This window comes from Monodelphis domestica, chromosome 1, assembly GCF_027887165.1.
Source record: "Monodelphis domestica isolate mMonDom1 chromosome 1, mMonDom1.pri, whole genome shotgun sequence".
NCBI classification, from domain to species: Eukaryota; Metazoa; Chordata; class Mammalia; order Didelphimorphia; family Didelphidae; genus Monodelphis; species Monodelphis domestica.
In genome coordinates, this window is record NC_077227.1 from 519042039 (window position 1) to 519061423 (window position 19385).

The following is a 19385-nucleotide window of genomic DNA, read 5'->3' on the forward strand; positions in this document are numbered from 1 at the left end:
AAAATATAAAGTAATTGAGGAAGGGGTACTAACAATTGGGGGATATCAGGAAAGGCCTTTTAGGACTTAAAGCTTTTGTAGTATGTAAGCTGTGCCTTGAAGGAAGTTCTGGATTCCAGAGCAGAGCTCAGGAGGGAAAGTAATTTGAGTAGCTCTGTGGAAGATGGACAAGAGGAGAAAGAGACAGGATAAAGGGACACCATGAGGAAGTGTGATGACAATTCAGAGCAGAATTGATGGAGCCCTGAAATGCGTGGTAACTGGGGCCATGTAAATGGAGAAAAGAGGATGAAGATGACACATTGTAGATGTCTTCACTCAGAATTCATTTACTCTATTTTGGAAACATTTCTAACATGTATAATTACTTGGTTTCTCAGGCTATTGAAGAGTAGAACTAGCAAATAAGAAGGCTGGAGGGAGTGAAAGGATTTTTAGAGGCAAGAACAATTAACAGTAGCAAGAACTGATAGTCAACCATGAAGATGGAGACATAGAAAACTAGAGAAAGCAGACACAAAAATTTAAAAAGCACAGTAGTCTGGGAGCTTTGAATGTTGGGATCAGAATTTGAGGGCTTCACTAGACCATATAGCCAAAACTAAACTGATGTGTTTAAAAGAGAAAAGAAAAAAAAAGTATCAGTTTAGTTTTGGTTATATGGTCTAGTGAAGCCCTCAAATTCTGATCTAAGGCTAGGGATTTGGGGTTAAGTGACTTGCCAGCATCACCCAGCTAGAAAGTATTAGAGGTTGTATTTGAACTCAGCCTGGCTCTCAATCCTCTGAGCCACCAAGCTGCCCCTAAACTGATGCTTTTAATGATGATCCTGAACCAACAAGAAAAGGTTAAGAAGTCTTTTCCCCACAGGGTTTTACTTCTGTAAAGTTTGTCCAGAGCCCTACCAGACTGGAGAGGTGATGTGAAGATAGATTCCAAAGGGCTTTAAATACTAACTTCAAAATTGTATATGGTATCCTGAAGCAGTGGGGAGTCACTGAAAGTTCTTGAGCTAGGGAAAGAAATGGTCAGATTTGTACTTTAACAATATCTCTTCTACAGTTGTATAGAAGATGGTTTGGAGAAGAGAGAAGGTAGATGCAAGGAAATAAACCAGAGGTCTATAGCAATAATCCAGGCAAGATGATAGACTCAGATTTAGAACTGTAAGTGACCTTCTGGGCCACCAAATCCACCCCCACCCCTTATTTTATAGATGCGTAATAGAGATGTTAATTGACCTCTCCAGAGTCTTGTACCTAGCATATGTCTAAGGCAGGATTTGAAACTGGTTCTTCTGGACTATTAGCCTGGTGTCCTATCCTTTGTGGTCCCAGCAGCCTCTCTGGAGGGTCTGAACTGGAGCTAAGTGGATGGATAGATATATGTACCCGAGAAAAGTGGAGAGTGGAATCAACAAGATTTGCTTTATACAGGAGCTGAGGGAGAAGAAGTACTGGAACAACTCCTCTAAAGTTGTAAACCCGGGTCAATCCAAATTGGCCTCTAATTTACTCATCACCTAATATTATATATAATAATTAATTGCACTGATGTCTATTCACTTCTCCTAGACTCCATATAAGCTCCCTGAGGGTAGAGATTGTATTGTAACTCACCTTTGTGAGTTTGTGAAGGAGTACCCTTGGGGCTGTTCAACATGTCTTTTTTTTTAACCCTTCCCTTCCATCTGAGAAATCAATCTAAGTATTGGTTCCAAGTGGTAAGGGCTAGGCAATTGGGGTTCAGGGACTTGCCCCAGGTCACACAGTTAGGAAGTGTCTGAGGCCAGATTTGAACCTAGAACTTCCCATCTCCAGGCCTGGCTCTCTGACTGCTGAACCAGATAGCTGCCTCTCAACATAGATTTTAAATTGAACTGCCTTCAATTTCTTGAGGGGCACAGCTATGGAGGTGTCCTTTGAATGGTACCTGAATTCTGGGCCAAACAAATGAGGTCTTGGATGGATTTCAGAAATGAAGGATGTGTGGGTGGCTAGAGTCAGTCAGTCAAACATTTACTGAGACCCTTCTATGTGCCAGGGACCATGTTAAGCACTAAGGATACAAAAATGGCCTTGAGTCTCTGCTCTCAAGGAGAACAAGGTGTAAGAAGGCTGGAAAGGTAGGAGGGGGCCAGATTATGAAAGGCTTTGAACACCAAACAGAGGATTTGGGGTCTGATCCTGAATGTCTGTGATAGGGACCACCAGAGTTCAGTGTGTGTGTGTGTGTGTGTGTGTGTGTGTGTGTGTGTGTGTGTGTGTGTTGGGGGAGAGTGGAGGTAACACAGCTTGATCTGCACTTTAGGAAACTCAGTTTGATGGCTGAATGGAAGATAGCTTAGACTGAGGAGAGACGTGAGGCAGGCAATTCCACCAACAGGCTGTTGCAAAAATCCAGATGTGAGTGATAAGGGCCTGCCCTAGAGTAGTGGTAGTGTCAGAGGAGAGAAGGGGGTGTATTCAAGGGAGGGTGTAAAGGTGAGATGGGCAGGCCTTGGCAAAAGCTTGGATTTTGTGGGGCAGTGAGAGAGAAGGAGGAATCCAGGACAACTCCTAGATTGCAAATTTGGGAGCCTGGGAGGATTGTGCTGCTCTCTAAAGTAATAGTTATGAATAAAAGGAGATAGGGAGGTTTTAGGGAGAAAAATGAGTTTGATTTGGGACTGCAAAGGAGACTGAGAAAGAGCAGTCGGATAGGTAGAAGGATGGCTAGGAGTGCCATTTCTACCCTTTCTTCCTTCCATCTCCTTTCCCCATTGTTCTCTCTGCCTGTCTCTTTCTGTCTCTGTGTGTCTGTCTGTCTCCATCCCTCCCTTTTTGCTCTATTATCCATCATTCCTCTGGTCTCCTACCTGTAGACCCTACTGTTTGGATTGCATCTTCTTAGATCTTGGGGCTGTTTCCTCAGCAAGTCAGGGTTCCCAGACATGGGACAACCCCCTCAACCCTTGGTTCCTCTGGAATGTGCTTGGCTCAGACAAACAGGCTTGACTTCCTTAGCTTTTGTCTGCTCTCTCCTTGAAATATGAAACCCCTCTTAATTTCTGTGGTGCTGATCATTATGGAATCCTTACACTCACCTGCTTTTTATTCCCTGACCTGAAAACAGCCTCTGGAGAGTTGTTGTTGTTGTTGTTGAGTTTTTTTCAGTTTTGTCCAACTCTTTGTGCCCCAATTTGGAGTTTTCTTGGCAAAGATTCTGGAGAAGAAAATGCCAAACCACTCTAGTATCTTTAAGGAAGGAAGTGAGAGAGGGAGGGAGTAGGGAAGAAAGGAAGGAAGGGAGGGAGTAAGGAAGGGAGAAAAGAAGGAAGGCAGACTTTAAATGCCTTTCTAACTTTAAAGTTCTATGGAAATATGAACTATTCTTAGCATCTTGCAACTGCAGACTTTTCTTTGGCCTTACTGAGTTGTCCTCAGACTCTTATTGTTATCGTTATCATTTTTAATAATAAATTAATTTCATTATTTATTTTTATTTCTCCTCCAAAGTTCTGTAAACCAGCTATTTTCTGGCAGTTTGTTTTGAGGGCACTGCGGTGGCTTCAGGTCATCTGTATCAGTTAGGCTGGCCCACTCTGGTAAACTACTGCTTGATTTTTCCCTGGGTGCCTGGTTACTTCCCTTGGGCATTTTAGGAAGTCCAGAGGGAGGAGAGGTGTTTGTGAGATGGAATGCTTCTCCTCCTCCTTTCTCTGACTGCGTTTGTTTCTGACTTTCAGGCGCCTTCATTTGCCTGTGGGTGGCAAGATGTTTGACTTACTGATACCAGTAAAAGCAAGGGTTTATTCCTTCCCCTGATAAAGCCAGGATTGTCTGCAGTCCTGTGGAGTGAGATCAGGCAAAGAGGGCAGGAAAGAGAGTGGCACAGAGAGGAAGACGGGATAAGAAAGAGAAAGCCTGAAGTCTCTACTGGAGTCTGAGGCAGCCAAGCCCTGAGGACTGGCTGGCTGTGTGTTTGACCAGAGCTGTTGCTAGGAGCCCAGTCTACCCTCAGGGTTCCTGTGGGGAGTGGGGATGAGGTGTGGTGTGGGTGGTGGGGAGGGGGAGGAGAGAATGGCTGGTTCAGAGCAGTCAGGGGCTGGCATCAGTAGGCTTGCTTTCCGTTGGTCCTTGGGGCTCAACCTTCCTGGTCTAGAAGTTTTAAAAGCTAGCTAGAATAAATCAGTAATGGGTCACTTCCTCTTCCCGACCCCCTTCTTTTATATAAGAGGGAGAGGTGCCAGCTCTTACTGTGCTGTCTAATGGGGCAGAGTCCTTCACTCTAGATCAGAACATGGGCTTGTTTTAATCATGGTCCCAACAAATTCGCTGCTATGGATGCTGCTGCTGCTATCGCTATTAAGGAGAGCTAAGCCAGCTGGCAATAAGCAACCTAGGTGGGGAACCTAGGCTGGAAGCCCTAGGGTAAGAAGTAAATGGCTCAGTGAAAAGGGTGGGAGGGAGATGATATGGGTTCAAATCCCAGCTCCAACACTTGAATCCCTCTGTGACTCTTCCCTTCTCTGGGGACTCAGTTTCTTCATCTGTATAGTGAAGCAATTGGACTAAGTAACCCCTGGGATCCCTTCCTGCTTCATGTCTATGCCTCCATCACCGCAGGCTTGGACTATTGTAATAAGCTGCTGGTGGGTCTGCTTGCCTCAGGTCTCTTCCCACTCCTGCCCACCCTCCTTCCTCAGCTGTTAAAAAACCATTTTCTCAAAGCACAGATCTGACCATGTTACTCTTCTACTCAATAAATGCCAGTCTCTTCCTATGACTGTCAGGGTCAACTATATCTTCTGCTTGGTGTTTAAAGCTCTTCATTCCCACCCCCTACCTTTTGGACTGCTACCCTCCCATCCTCTGCAATCCAGTGGCACTGGTCTCCTGGCTGCTCCCTCTCTCCACTGGGGGAATTTTCACTGTCTGTTGAGTTGCTGCTGGGAATGCCCTCACTCCTCACCTCTGCCTCCTGGCTTCCTTCAAGTCCCAGTGAAAATACCACCTTTTTTCAGAAAGCTTTTTCCTTAATTCCTCTTTAATTCTAGTTTTTTCCCTCTGTTGATTATTTCCAATTTGTCTTGTTTACTGTGTACCTTGTTTCTACATGGTCATCTGTATGCTCTCTTCTCACTTAGATTGTGAGCTACTAGAAGTCAAGGACCAACTTTTGTCTTTCTTTGTATCTCCATAGTTTAGCCCAAGACTTGGCATATACTAGGTGCCTAATAAGTGCTTATTGACTGATTAGTCTGTAAAGATTAAAATTAATATACAATAACTAAATATATTTTATAAAGTTTTATTAATAATAACTAAAGCAAAAGAAAAAACTAAAAGATAAGATTGCCTGAATTCAGTCTGGTCACAGGTCAAAGAGAGAGCATGGGAGGAGCATACATCCACTTAAATACCAATAATGTGATCTTGTCAACGTGGAGATGCAGGGGAGATTATAGGGAATTTTGGGAAATACTAAGGACTTCTGGGGAATGAAGTCAAAGGTTCAAAAATCTCCATTTATACAAGTCCAATATATACCACTGGTATAATTATGTGGCTTAGTGGATAGAGCACTGGCCCTGGAATCAGGAAGACCTGAGTTCAAAGTGACTCAGTCACTTTCCAGCTGTGAGACAATGAGCTAGTGTCTTAACCTCTGTTTGCCTCAGTCTCCTCAACTATAAAAAGGGGATCATAATAGTACCCACCATATTACAGGGTTTTTGTTAGGATCACATGAGATACTATATATAAAGCAGTTAGCACAGTGCCTGGACTGTAGTAGGTACTTAATCATTGCTCATTTCCTTAATTTCTTCCTTTGTTCCTTCATTTCTTTGTTCCTTTGTTCAAAAGGTTCCTTTGTTTCCTCCCTCCCTCCCTCCCTCCCTCCCTCCCTCCCTCCCTTCCTTCCTTCCTTCCTTCCTTCCTTCCTTCCTTCCTTCCTTCCTTCCTTCCTTCCTTCCTTCCTTCCTTCCTTCCTTCCTTCCTTCCTTCCTTCCTTCCTCCCTTCCTTCCCTTCCTTCCCTTCCTTCCTTCCTTCCTTCCTTCCTTCCTTCCTTCCTTCCTTCCTTCCTTCCTTCCTTCCTTCCTTCCTTCCTTCCTTCCTTCCTTCCTTCCTTCCTTCCTTCCTTCCTTCCTTCCTTCCACTAGTGGACCTTAACTTCCAGTAAACTCAGCACACGTTCATTTAGGGTCTAATATTGCCATTTGTGAAAGGCACTTTCCTGGTCTCTGGGAGGGCATAAAAAAAAAAACACCAAACAACTTGGATGTTTTCTTTTGAGTTCATACATAAGTAGGAGTGAGGTATCAGGGAATAGTTGTGTAGTACAGCTGAAAGAAGAGGCAGTCTGAGATGGTGATCCAGCCTTGGAACAGAGAAGACCTGGGCAAGGCACTTCGCCTTTGAGTATCCCAGACAACTTTAAGGTCACAAGCCACACCTGATCTTGCATTGGTAGAGGGAGTGTACCAGGTTCGGTGTCCTGGAGTTTTCTAATAGTACTGACCCAAATTCCAAGTAGTTGAAAGAACTGTGGGGTTATATTCAGAAGACTTGGCTAACATCCTGTTTTGGGGGATTTGCTGGAGTTACTCTATTCCTTATTCACTTTGTGGCCTCAGATAAGTCATTTCCCTTCTCTGAGTCGCAGATTCCTCATGTGCAGAATGAAGGAGTTGGTCTGAATGATCTTGAAGATGCCTTTATCAGCATCCTATGACTCTCTGCCATATTGCATTCAGAGGGCAGTCTTTGAGGTGAAAGTGTACCTCAGTAGGGCTCTGTGTAAACAGGCTGTCATCAACCTTAGGGATCCCATCTTTGAGACAGTAAGGGCCTGTTCATCAGTGATCCTGGGAGGGGAAGAGCAGAGAGAAGAGTAAATGCTGGAAAAGAGGGAGGAGGTGGGACATCCAAGTCTTGGGCTATGTGGAAGACAAAGAAGTAGAGATATTGGGCATAGGTCTGGGGCTGAGCAGGGGGAAGGTAACAGAGAGGCCCTTGGAAGAGTCTCAGAAGGAGAAAAAAGAGACAAAGGAGAAGAGGAATCAGAGGGAGGAGAAATAAAATGAAGAGGGGAGAGAAAAAATAAATTGCATGTGATATGAAAAACAATTAACGATCCTCGCAGGTGCTCCTCTCAAGGGCATGTATGTGCATGTGTGTTAGTGATGCTGCCAATTGACCTAAAAGTCAATAAGTGGCTTTATGAAAATTAGGTCGTAAGCTAAAAATGTAGATATTTACTCCTCCTGGTTTAGCTAGAAATGATGGGATTCCCAATTTTTCTCTTACCACAAGCAAGACCATCAGAAGGAACCTTTTGGTCTCACTCTAGACTTAGGGTTAACGGGAACCTCAGACCTCATCCAGTCTGACTTCCTCATTTCATAGATGAGGAAGCAGGCCTAGAGGACCATGATGCTAGTAAGCTGTAAAAAAGGATTGGAACTCAGTGCCATTTGATTCCAAATCTATGGGTCAAGACTGGAGGGAGAATGGAGGAGGCAGGAATTAGCCATAGGGTGGTATGACCACTAGCCTTAAATACGACTGCGGCTAACCACACACATTCATATAACACTTTAAAGTGGCAAAATGCTTTCATAAGGGCAATCTTGTAAGCTGGGGAGTGTAAGCACCATTACCCCAATCTTTTGGATGGGTCAACTGAGACTCTAAGAGAAGTGACTTGTCCAAGGCCACACAAGTATTACATAGCAGAATTTGAATGCAGATCCCTTTCCACAGAGCTGTGCCAACTGCCTTTACTTCATTTTTCATTCTCTGGAACTCAGTTTTTGCATCTGTAAAATGAGAGGGATAGGTTCGATGGCCCTTTCCTCCTGTGTAAGTCAATGGTCACAAGCCTCTTCCTTTTCTGCACATTTCCTCTCCATGACAGTCCCATAGGCAACAGGATGATCTGTAAAATCCCTTACAGCTGGAAATCCTGTTACTAATTGATCAGTCCTGGAGGTTGCATATCCAACTACATGTCATCACGTGGACCCTAAGCCTTCTTCATCCACTGGGTTTTCTTTTGTAGCTAACCCAGACATATCAAGTGCTTATGGATCTCTTCTAGGAAGTTCTGCTGAGTTCTGAAGCTGGATGCAATCAGCACGATGTCAGCCACACACCGGAGCACCTGGAGGACCTCACCGCTTAAAGATAATTCTTCTTTCATCTAAATTTTGTAGTGAACATCCTCCATGACAACAGTCAGCGTCTTCAGGTGAGCATTCACCTTGCTATTTTATGCCTTTATTGAAATGAATATTCAGAAAGTTATTACCTTATTTATATCTCTTGTGTCATTGTGTGATTGGCATAGGTTCAGGAGAAGAGCTCTTAAGGCCATGTTTTGTTCTACTGAATCAAATGAATTTTTTAGAGTCAACAACCAATAAACCTAGTGGAATCTTGTATTCTGCAAACTTTTTTTTTTAAATCAATTATGTCATTGCTTAAGAATATAAAATGTAAATGTGGCTTGTTCCTGATTATTGATTGTGAAAACTTGCCTGTATGTCTCTAATATCTGTGTGAAGAATATTCTCATAAAATTTTTATAGATATGGGGAAGATAACATTAGGGTTACTAGTTATTAATACCCTCAAAATACCTTTTTATTTAGACCCTTATCTTCTGTCTTAGAATCAATACTGTATATTGGTTCCAAGGCAGAAGAGTAGTAGGGGCTAGGCAATGGGGGTTCAGTGACTTGCCCAGGGTCACACAGCTGGGAAGTGTCTGAGGCCAGATCTGAACTCAAGATTCTCATGTTTAGGTCTGACTTACAATTCATTAAGCCACCCAGATGCACCTTCATCCCACTCTCCCTGCAACATACACCTTTTTAAAAAATTTTCAATTTGATTTTATTTTCAGTTGTGAATTCTCTTCCTTCCTCTTTCCCTCCCTAACTCATTGAGAAGACAGGAAAAACAAAACCTCTTACAAACCCGTACAGTTGAACAAAACAAAACTTTACCTTGGCTATGCTCTTCCTACTACCAAAAAAAGGAAATTATATCAACCTTCACTCTGCACCTGCCCTATTTGGAGGTAGATAGCACACTTCATCAGTCCCACACCCTTTGGATTTGTGGTTGACTCAATACTTTTTTTTTGATGGAAAAGTGAATTTGTTACCAAAATCCTTACAAATCTTTTCCAATTTTTGTCTGTTCATTGTACTTCTAGTTTTATCCATAAGTGATCCTGGAATGAATTGACTCGAATCTCTTTCCAAGCTGCCTTTAAATTTGTTTTTTACTCCACTCATTTTTTATGCAGCGATAGTCTTCATATATGTTTAACCATGTCTTCCTTTTTTAACCATTCTCTTCCAAGTTTGTGGTATGTATAAGGCAGTACTGCCCTAGGTTCTCCCATCTCTCACTTAGCATGGAGATCAAATGTTCACTGGCAGTTTCTAAACTCTTGTTCTCATTATGGTGGGTGATTCATGTGGGTTAAACTTCCTAGCAAATGCTGATAGTGTCAGTGTTTCTCACAGACTGATTCCAACTTGTCTTTCCAAATTGATTGCATATCATCATCCCCTGAAATAACAGGATATTTGTAAAGCACTTTACATGGTGCCTGGCACATAGTAGGTGCTTAATAAATTGTTCCCTTCCCCTCCCTTCCTACCTCTCTACATTCTTGCCTAGCTGGCCTCCTTATGAGATTTAATTTTCCCCTTGTGTGTCTTTTCAAAATCAGGTTCCCCTACACAACACCCCACCCCACCCCATTCCTAGAATACTCTCCCTTCTCACTTCTACTCCTTGGAATTCCTGAGCTTCCTTCAAGACTTATCATGAGTCTTCCCTTTTACAGGAGACCTTTATGAGCTCTCCTACTTATTAGTGTTCCACCATCACCTTTTCTTCCCTTGAAATGGTTTTGTTTTTGTTTTGCAGATATTTCACATTTTTTTCATCTATATTGATTTTGTTTTCCCCTAGGAGAATGTGAGCTTGGGATTAGGGACTGTTTCATTTTGGTCTTGGTTGCAGAGGGCCAGGTACAGAATAAATACTTTCTGATTTAAATTGCTAAATTAAATATGCATATTGAAGTGACTCTCCTTGCCCCCCTTTTTTTCTTTTTGCACAGGGCAGAAGATGGCTACTACTAGAGTACAGGGCTGTGTGGGACAATTGAATAACTAAGAGAGAGCACATGGATCCATAGCAGAATTGGGGAGCCCTAATATCAAAGGCCCCTGGCTGACCCAGCCAATGCCAGAGGGCTGAAAATGTCTAGATTGAATTATCTATAGAACTTGAGCTATTCTTTCAGGCTTAAACCAGATTCGGAGTCACAGAGCTTTGAAAAACTCTCTGGAAGGGGAGAAGATGTTCAGCGCTTTGGAGTTGAACTTGTTTCACACACAGGTGCCCTTTTTCTTGCCACAGCCACTGGCAGAAGATAGGTCCTCAGGTCTCTGGGCATAGTGGAGCTGACCCATTCAGGGCTAGCCAGGGCCCATTCCTAGGAGAGCTTTGCCTCTTCTTGTGTAAGCAGGAAATTTTCTTCTCTCCAGGTTAGGCCACCAGATGTCACAGGTTGGAAACCTCAGTGACCATCCAGGCCCTGGTGGCCAGATGCCCAGTGAGTAGCTCCTGCTGGCCAAGAGGCCTTCCTAGAGACCAGAGTGCTCCCTAAGACATGGCCACACATGATGACTTCACTACAGGTAACAAACTGGTGAGGGCATGGGGGGACTGTCCCCCACTCTCTCACAGAGAGCTTACTCCAAGAGGTAGTTGGGGAATGCTGCCTTGGAACCTGAGCCCTGCTCCCATGAGCTAAAGCTGCACCAGAGGACTCCTCCTTAGTCTGGTTTAGGGGTTCAGGGAATTAATTCTAAGGAATGGGACCTTGGCCCTAGAATAATCTTTGAATCTTGCAGAGTCCAGGACAATAAGCGCTCTGCCTCCTCCCCTTGAGTCAGGGGAGGCTGGGTGCCAGGGTAAGACTTCAGCTTGTGCCTAGTGTCTCTTTCTTCCCTTACTACAATAGAGTGTCAGAGGCTGAATAGTATCCAGGAAAGGGCACTGCCTAGAAGTCAGGGGCACTGTGGTGGGGAGCTCTGTGACCCTGAACAAGTGTCCTAGACTCTCTGGGACTTAGACGCTCATTTGTTAGAGAGAGAGAGAGGGGGGGGGGGAGGGAGAGAGAGAGAGAGAGAGAGAGGAGAGAGAGAGAGAGAGAGAGAGAGAGGAGAGAGAGAGAGGAGAGAGAGAGAGGAGAGAGAGAGAGGGGAGAGGGAGGGAGAGAGGGAAGGAGGGAAGGAGGAAGAGTGAGAGAGAGAAGAAAGAGAGGGAGGGAGAGAGAGAGAGAGAAAGAGAGAGAGGGGGGGAGAGAGGAGAGAGAGAGAGAGGGGGGAGAGGGAGGGAGAGAGGGAAGGAGGGAAGGAGGAAGAGAGAGAGAGGGAGAGAGAGAGAGAGGGGAGAGGGAGGGAGAGAGAGAGGGAGAGAGGGAGGGAGAGAGAGAGAGAGAGAGAGAGAGGGGAGAGGGAGGGAGAGAGAGAGGGAGAGAGGGAGAGAGAGAGAGAGAGAGAGAGGGAGGGAGAGAGAGAGGGAGAGAGGGAGAGAGGGAGAGAGGAAGAGAGGAAGAGAGGGAGAATACTAGCACTTATCTCCAAGAGAAATGAGATAACATTTGTGAAGCACTTCGCAAACCTTAAAGGACTATATAAACACCAGCTCTTATTATTGCCCTAGAGGATCTCCAAGTTCAATTTCAACTCTAGCACCCATTGGCATTGGAGAACGGGCATGGAGACTTTGAATATGGGGAGGGGCTCTGATTCAGGTAGCAGGACATTTTGATACAGATAACTGAAAACTAAATATTTATCAATCAACAATCATTTATTAAGGGTGTACAATGGGGCAGTCACTGTGCTGGGAGCTGGTGTATCCAAAGAAAAAAAATGAACCTGTCCTTGCTCTTAGAAGCCGTAAGCCTAAAAATGAATGAATACTCCATTTTAAATTTATAGGATTTAATAACAACAAAGTGAGAGAGAAAAGGGGTTCCTTCAGCCGAGTGAGCAGAGCAAAGAGCTGATCTTGAGCTAAAGCAAAAGTCTCAAAGCCCCAGCAGCGTGGGTTTCAGCAAATTTCTGAGCAAACCCATGCAAGGGCACAACACGGGGCTCAAGACAAGGGGACCCAGGGAGGAGTAAAGAATGCTGGGAAATGAAGTCCCCCCAGCCACAATATTTTTTTTAAACTCACAAAACTTATATTTTTAGGGTGAGGAAGAGACAACAAGTACATGAACAAGGGCATACAAAATAGAGAAAAAATAAAGACAAATTTCATCTGCAGGATATGCCTTCCACCATCGGTTCTGGGCTCCTTTGCCTGGCTTCAACAGCTGATAGGCAGAGGGTTCCCTCTTTGGATTCTCCTTGCTGCTGTTAGCGAGTTGGGTCTGGCTTTCGGAGTGGAGCGGGAACCCTGGCCCCGTGCCCAGTGGGGACCGTGCCAGCCCTCTCCATTTTTCCTCCTTTAGTTACTCCCCGGAGAAGTGTTCAAACCCGCGCTCCTTGTTTTTGTTTCCAGCCAAGTTCCGGGCTCCTGTTGCAATATACTGTGGCAGCGTTCCCCGAACCAGTGCCGGCTCCGGGTTCCGAACTTTCCACGGCTCTAATAGAAACATCAGCTCCAGCCTGCAGGACTATGGAAGCCGATGGACAGGTGAGGGTGAGGGTTGGACGATCTCCCTGGTGGAGAATTAGAGCTAAAGAAAATGTTTTCTGGGTCCATGAAGAGTGTGTGTGTGTCTACACCCGTCTGGATGTATATAAATGCATTTACAGTACCTGTAGGTATTTATTCGTGTCCAAGCACCGGCGTAGGGACCCATGAGGGCCCCGTGCATGGATGTGTCCATTCGTGTGTGCTCATCATACTCGTCCGTGGGGCCATCCGTTATCACTATTATCTGGGTCCAGCAACCTAGACTTGCCTTCTGGCTCCTGCTTACCTGCTGCTCCAGGGCTGAGGCCTATTGAGACCAGCCACGGAGGAGGAAGTGAATGCATTTTTGAGTATGTGTGTGGCGGCCTTCTTTAAGCATCTAAGAATTTTATGAATGGCTTTTGTTTCGCAATCACTTCCATTGATGAATCTATGAGACAGCTAGGAGTACTGTCTCCTAGTAGTAGTAGGAGTACTGATCCGTACTGGAGTCAGAAAGATCTGAATTCAAATCTAGCCTCAGACACTAGTTGTGTGACCCTGAGTGTATTGCTTAATGCAGTGTGCCTCAGTTTCCTCATTTGGAAAAGAAGAGAATAATAGCACCTATCTTCAAGGGGGTGTTATGAAGATTAAATAAGGTAACATTTGTAAAGCACTTTGCAAACCTTAAAGGACTATATAAGTGCCAGCTGTTCTATGACTATTATCCTTCTCCCTTCCCTACCTAGAATGCTATCCCTTGTGATGAAGATTTAAAATGAAAGAGGGAGGATAAAGCTGTTCATTAAAACTAACAAAGACATGATCAAGACTAGCAGTGCATGCAGTGTTCCTGCCAAGAAGAGAGGGAGGGAGGGAGGGAAGGAAGCACATTTTTTTATTTTTCTTCTGAGGTCAAGCTTGGTAATTTTTTCAAACCCTTACTTTCCATCTTAGAATCAATACTGTGTATTGGTTCCAAGGCAGAAGAGCAGGAAGAGCTAGGCAATGGGGGTCAAGTGACTTGCCCAGGGCCACACAGCTAGGAAGTGTCCAAGACAAGATTTGAACCCAGGACCTCCTGTCTCTAAGCCTGACTCTCAATCCCCTGAGCTACCTAGCAGCCCTCTGGGTAATTATAATTATATAGAATTTGGTTTCTCATTGTTGTAGTTACTATGCATGCATATATTTGTACACATGCATACACATATCCATATATATTTATGTGTCTGTATTTTTGTATATATGATATTTTAAATCATTTTAAAAATTCTCCTTCATTTTATATTCTGACTGCCTTCTAAAACCCTAGGGGTCATTTTTAGATGATCTTCATTTTTTTGGTAAAGATATTTTATTTTACCAGTTACATGGAATAATAATTTTCCACATAAGTTTTCTCAAGTTATATGATCCAGATTATCTCCCTCCCTTCCTTTTCCTCCCCCTTCTCTGAGATGGTAAGCATTTGGATCTGTATTATACAGGTATTATCATGCATAACCTATTTCCATATGGTCCATTTAAGTAAGAGAATACTCATATAAAACCCCAAACCCAAAATAAAAACCTAAACAAACTAATGCAGAAAATCGTGTACTTTGATCTGCATTCTGCCTCCAACAGTTCTTTCTCTGGAGCTGTGGAGAGCATTCTTTTCCATAAGTCCCTCAGAATTGTCCCAGATGATTGCATTGCCAAGAGTAGCTAAGTCTGTCACAGTTGATCATCCCACAGTATTGCTGTTACTGTGTACCATGTTCTCCTGGTTCTGGATGATCCTCTCAGTCCTGCAACAGCAGGCAGAAGCATTTATTCACCTCTTGATACCTCGCTGGGCTGGAGCCAAGACAACTCAGTTCTCCTCCTCTGTCTGCCCATAGCTTCCCCCAAGTCCATGCGAGAAGTCCAGAAGGAGAAGCAGTCCCAACTGTGGGTTAGAAATGGGGACCTGACCAGCCTTAAGACCAGTCTTGCCTCAAAGGGTTGGCCATCCAGGAATGGTCATGCAAGGAACATGGAGGATATCTCTCCAAAGCCTCAACCTCTCCTGCCTGCAACCATCCGGGAGATGGAGGCCAACAGTGCAGCCTTGGAGACCACCCAAATCAAAGACAAGTTAAAGAAGAGGAGGCTCTCTGAGGGACTGCCTGCTTCTCCCCGAGGTGAGCCCAGGGGTCCTGCTCCAGAAAGGCTAGAGACCAGCAGTCAGAAAAACAGGTTTTAGACCTAGCCTTGCCACTGGGTGAGCTTGGACAACTTATTTCCCTTCTCTGAGCTTTGGCGACTTTATCTATAAAAAGAGGGATGAGGGGTAGGATTTGATGGTCTCTAGAGTCTCTTTAAGTTTCAATAGTTTGAAGTCAAAGTCTTTAGGGCCTTCCTGGGGAAGATAAACCCAGTGAGGAGAGGAAAACAGAGGACACTTCAAGGACAGGGGACACTTTGGCAGACCTTGGATCTGGAAAGAGCAACAGCAGGCAGAGGGGGTTGATTGCATAGGAACTCTGTTTCTTTTCCCCCATAAATGTCACACTGACTGTTTACTGTAGCCCCTGACTCAAGTGTCCGGTCCTGACTTAGGCCTGGCTAGAATTCTAGGGAAGTAACAAAGTGAGTAGAGCCCAGAGATGGTAGGAACATGAGATTTTTAGAGATCGCTTAATTCAATGTTCTTATTATATAGAAAAAACTGAGGCCCAGAGAGATTAAATTACCTGTCAATGGTCACTTCATAGTTAATTTTCAAACCCAAATCTTTTGTTTACAAATCCATTCCTCTTTTATTTAAACTACAAGTGCTGATATAAATAAAAGGCCTTGGTTCTTTGGAGGAAAGAACCTCTCCAAATCCAGGGACTTCTTGTTGGTGCTGACTGTGCTAGGTGTGAGTGTCCTCTGTCCTCTCCTCCTCACTGGTATGTCTTCCCCAGGGAAGTTGTCTCTCCTTCCTGCTGTGGGGACCTTCCTTTTGTACTCTCTCTTTATCTTGTATATGTGCTTGTTGAAATTTCCTTTGAGATTTTCCTTTGAGATTTTCTCTTGCTTCCCTCTGCAGCCTTCTTAGATCCTGGAGGAGGTTCTAAGGGTCCTTCCCTGAAGAGTGCCATTCCCCGCTCAACCTCTCAGAGACTACCAATGGCTTCCAGGCCAATGCCTCCCATCCAGAGCATCCCCACCACCCCAGAGACCAAAGGATCCTTGGACAATGGCTCAGGCCCACTGGAGAGTAGCAAGGGCCAGCCAGAGGCAACTCCAGCTGCCCAAGAGGTAATGTAGGATTTATCATTCTAAGTTTGCAACACCTATTCATTTCTTTATAGAGTAACAGCTGTTCTCTCTCTCTCTCCACCCATATAAATATGGGATTTATTTTTATAAAATATAGGATTTTTTTTCATTTTCATGTGACCTATCTATTGTCAATTGATCATACAATATGCATTTGGGTTGAGACTGAATATAAATTTAATTGGGCACCAGGGATTTAATTCAAAATCCGAAATAAAATATTCAAGTCAGTTTGGAAATTTTATGGTAGTTTAATTAATATAGAGGGAAGGAATTAAGAAGAAGAGAGAGGGAAAGGGTATAGGATTTCTTCAGCCTAGCCTGAGCCAAGGAGAGTTCAGAGACCTTCCAGCCACAGGACCTCCTCCGAGATGAGGGGCCTCCTAAGAGGATGTCATTTTTAGGAAAACTAAAGAATAAAAAAAAAAGAATCAGCCTAAACTCCGAGAGAGCTCAGTGATGATGCCTCACCTGAACTAGGTTACTAAATCTCTCCCAGTATTGTATCAAGGATGCTCACCACCAAACCCAGACAATGGCTGCAGCCATGCCAAGATGCCAAGATGCTCAGCACACTGCCACCAGCCACCCTTCTGCCACAAGAGCCAGCACCACCTCTCTGAGAAAAGAGCGGCGGGAGAGAGGAAGTGATGCGAAATATATAGACCATTTTTACATCACTTCCAGTGTCTCACATGTACCAATGGTGACTTAAGCTTGACTTAGGACAGCCGGGGGGGGGGGGGTCTGTCAGTTGTTTCTGATTTGTCATTTGCTAGCACATGTCTGTCATAGGCCATCCTCCTCAACATTTAATCCTTAAGTAGGGGTGTAGACATTCTTGTTTTGTTAGACTAAGCAGGGCGGAGTAAATCTAAAATTCACAATGCTATGCTCTAGGGATATGGGTATCAAAGTGAGATAATCTCTGCTCAAAAAGAAGCTCACTTTTCACTGGGAACATACAACACACTTTCAGATATACGGGAGATCAATATAGACTATCTTGAAAAGTGGGGTGAATTAACAGTTGTTTTCATCAGAAAAGACTTTTGCAGGGAAGTAGCACTTGAGTCTTGACAGGTAACATGTATGGAAAGCTTTGACAAAGAGTGTTCATTTTTGGTCCATATCAAGTTGAAGGGAGAAGTATTTACTTCTCTTTTCTACCTGCTTTCTGCCATATTTAAATTCAAAGCATGACCAATGTGGGCTTATGGAAGCACTTGAGGTCAATTTAAAGGTGAAGACATTTTATTTTATTTATTTATTTTTAAAACCCTTTCTTCTAACTTAGAATCAATACTGTATATTGGTTCCAAGGCAGAAGGGTGGTAAAGGCTAGGCAATGGAGGTGACTTGCCCAGGGTCACACAGTAAGATATTTTAGAGTTCAAATCTCAAAGGAGAAAGATTCTGCCACTTTGGATGCTAGAGTTATCTACCATTTGTGCCTCACCAAATCTGAAAAATGTTTGTTGGGAATCAGAAAAACTGTTTGAGCTAGACCTTCTCTAATAAAAATGTATTTTTTTGGCAGAGGAAAACATGTAGTAGTCATACTTACTGTAGAGAATGGCATAAAGCAGAACTTTTCTTCCTAAAGTTTCCATATAGGTATTTAATTAAATTCAGGATGCTTACCTTGGGTCCAGCTCTTATGGAACCATATAAGGCATAGTTCAGAAACCTGAAAGTGAGGATCCCCTTACTGATGAGGTAATCCATACATAGGACCTTAGATTTGGGGATAGCCATTAGGTAATCCATAGGAACTTAGATTTAGGGGTTAAAGTTTTAATTTAATTTAATAAATAAATACATTAATTTAATGTAAAATAAAGATTAGAGACATTAGAGGCTATCATGCCTAATCCCCTCATTTTTCAGAGGAGGTGACTAAAGCCCAGAGAAGACAGCATGAAGATGGTACTGGACTGGAAGATGGCAAGACTTAAGTTGAATAAATATAAGAGAAAGAAGGGGTCAGAATCTTGGTTAAAAACCCCATTACACATCCCATCTATTTAAACCCTAGGACATCAATTGGATCTGTTACTCCAGAGTGCTAAGGAAATCAAGTCTATTCAGAGGCACTTAAGTATACTTACCTATGTAAATATTGTTTCTGAGAGACTTTAAGATCCTTGGCACTGTTTCATTTTTGACTTTGCATACCTACCATTTAGCAAAACATACACACAGTTAAATGGTTTGTTGACTGATTGATCTACTGCTCTGAGGATATAGCCAGGAGTACTTCAGCCAGGATGGGGCTGCACCCCAAACTTGTGACCACCCCTATTAAAAAGTAGTACTTGGGGGCAGCTGGGTGGCTCAGTGGATTGAGAGTCAGGCCTAGAGAAGGGAGGTCCTAGGTTCAAATCTGCCCTCAGACACTTCCTAGCTGTGTGACCCTGGGCAAGTCACTTACCCCCATTGCCTAGCCCTTACCACTCTTCTGCCTTGGAGCGAATACACAGTATTGACTCCAAGACGGAAGGTAAGGGTTTAAAAAAAAAAAGTAGTACTTGATGGCAAAGCCTTTGTTGGCAGCACCACTTGCCTTTTCTGGGGAGAGATTCTGACTGTTGCATCTGTTCTTAGTCTGGCCCCTACCTTGCCACCTTTTTCATATTCATTGGTCCCAGCCTGGCCTTGGGCTGTGCTATGATCTTATCAGTATCGGCCCCCTTTTCACTGTGTTGTATTCTCACAGACCAGGAATAGCTATTTTTCTGAAATAGTATGTATGTGGGAATTGGGCTTGACATCTTAGGAAAGTAAATCCAAAGAGATTGTAGTTCCTGTTTTCTACAAAGTCCAAGTTTGTTTTTCAAATTTAAACTATTATAAAATTAATAACTGTAGTGAAATAAAGTAATATAAAAACCAAAATCATACATAAAACTATAAATTCCAAATGATTTATACTTTGCTAATGACTTAACAGTAGCCTCATATATCCTCCTGGGGACCCTTATATTTTTTCTTTAATGTACTACTTATCATATTTTAATATTGTGATATGTATATAATTAGTTTGTTCTAATTCACTTCACATGAGCCTTCCTATATTTATTTATATTTTTCATATTTATTCTTTATCATAGTGCAGTAACAGAAAACCCCAATTTAAGGACAAGGCAGACTCACCTAGAAGGAAGAGCCCTTGACTGGGAGTCAGGACACCTGGGTTCTACTCTTAAGTCTATCTAGGACCAACTGGCCTTGCTACTTGGTTGAATCACTTTGCATCTAGGCTTAAGGGTTGAACTGAAAAATGTTTGTCAGGAATAAAAATAACTGCCTGAACTAGACTTTCTCTAATACAAATGTGCTTTCCAAAGGGGGAGACATGTAGTAGTCATTTTATCACA

General features: G+C 43.4%; 1 protein-coding gene across 2 annotated transcripts in view; it reads left to right on the plus strand.

Moving 5' to 3' along the window:
- Positions 1 to 19385, plus strand: part of TOGARAM2 (TOG array regulator of axonemal microtubules 2) — a 99913-nt gene that overhangs the window by 7501 nt on the left and 73027 nt on the right. For both annotated transcript variants that reach the window (XM_056813215.1, XM_056813216.1), the window contains exons 2-6: positions 8087 to 8236; positions 10560 to 10712; positions 12592 to 12726; positions 14598 to 14879; positions 15773 to 15984. In XM_056813215.1, coding sequence (XP_056669193.1) covers positions 10685 to 10712; positions 12592 to 12726; positions 14598 to 14879; positions 15773 to 15984 — 657 coding nt within the window. In that variant the 5' untranslated portion in view covers positions 8087 to 8236; positions 10560 to 10684. The remainder of the gene's footprint in view (positions 1 to 8086; positions 8237 to 10559; positions 10713 to 12591; positions 12727 to 14597; positions 14880 to 15772; positions 15985 to 19385) is intronic.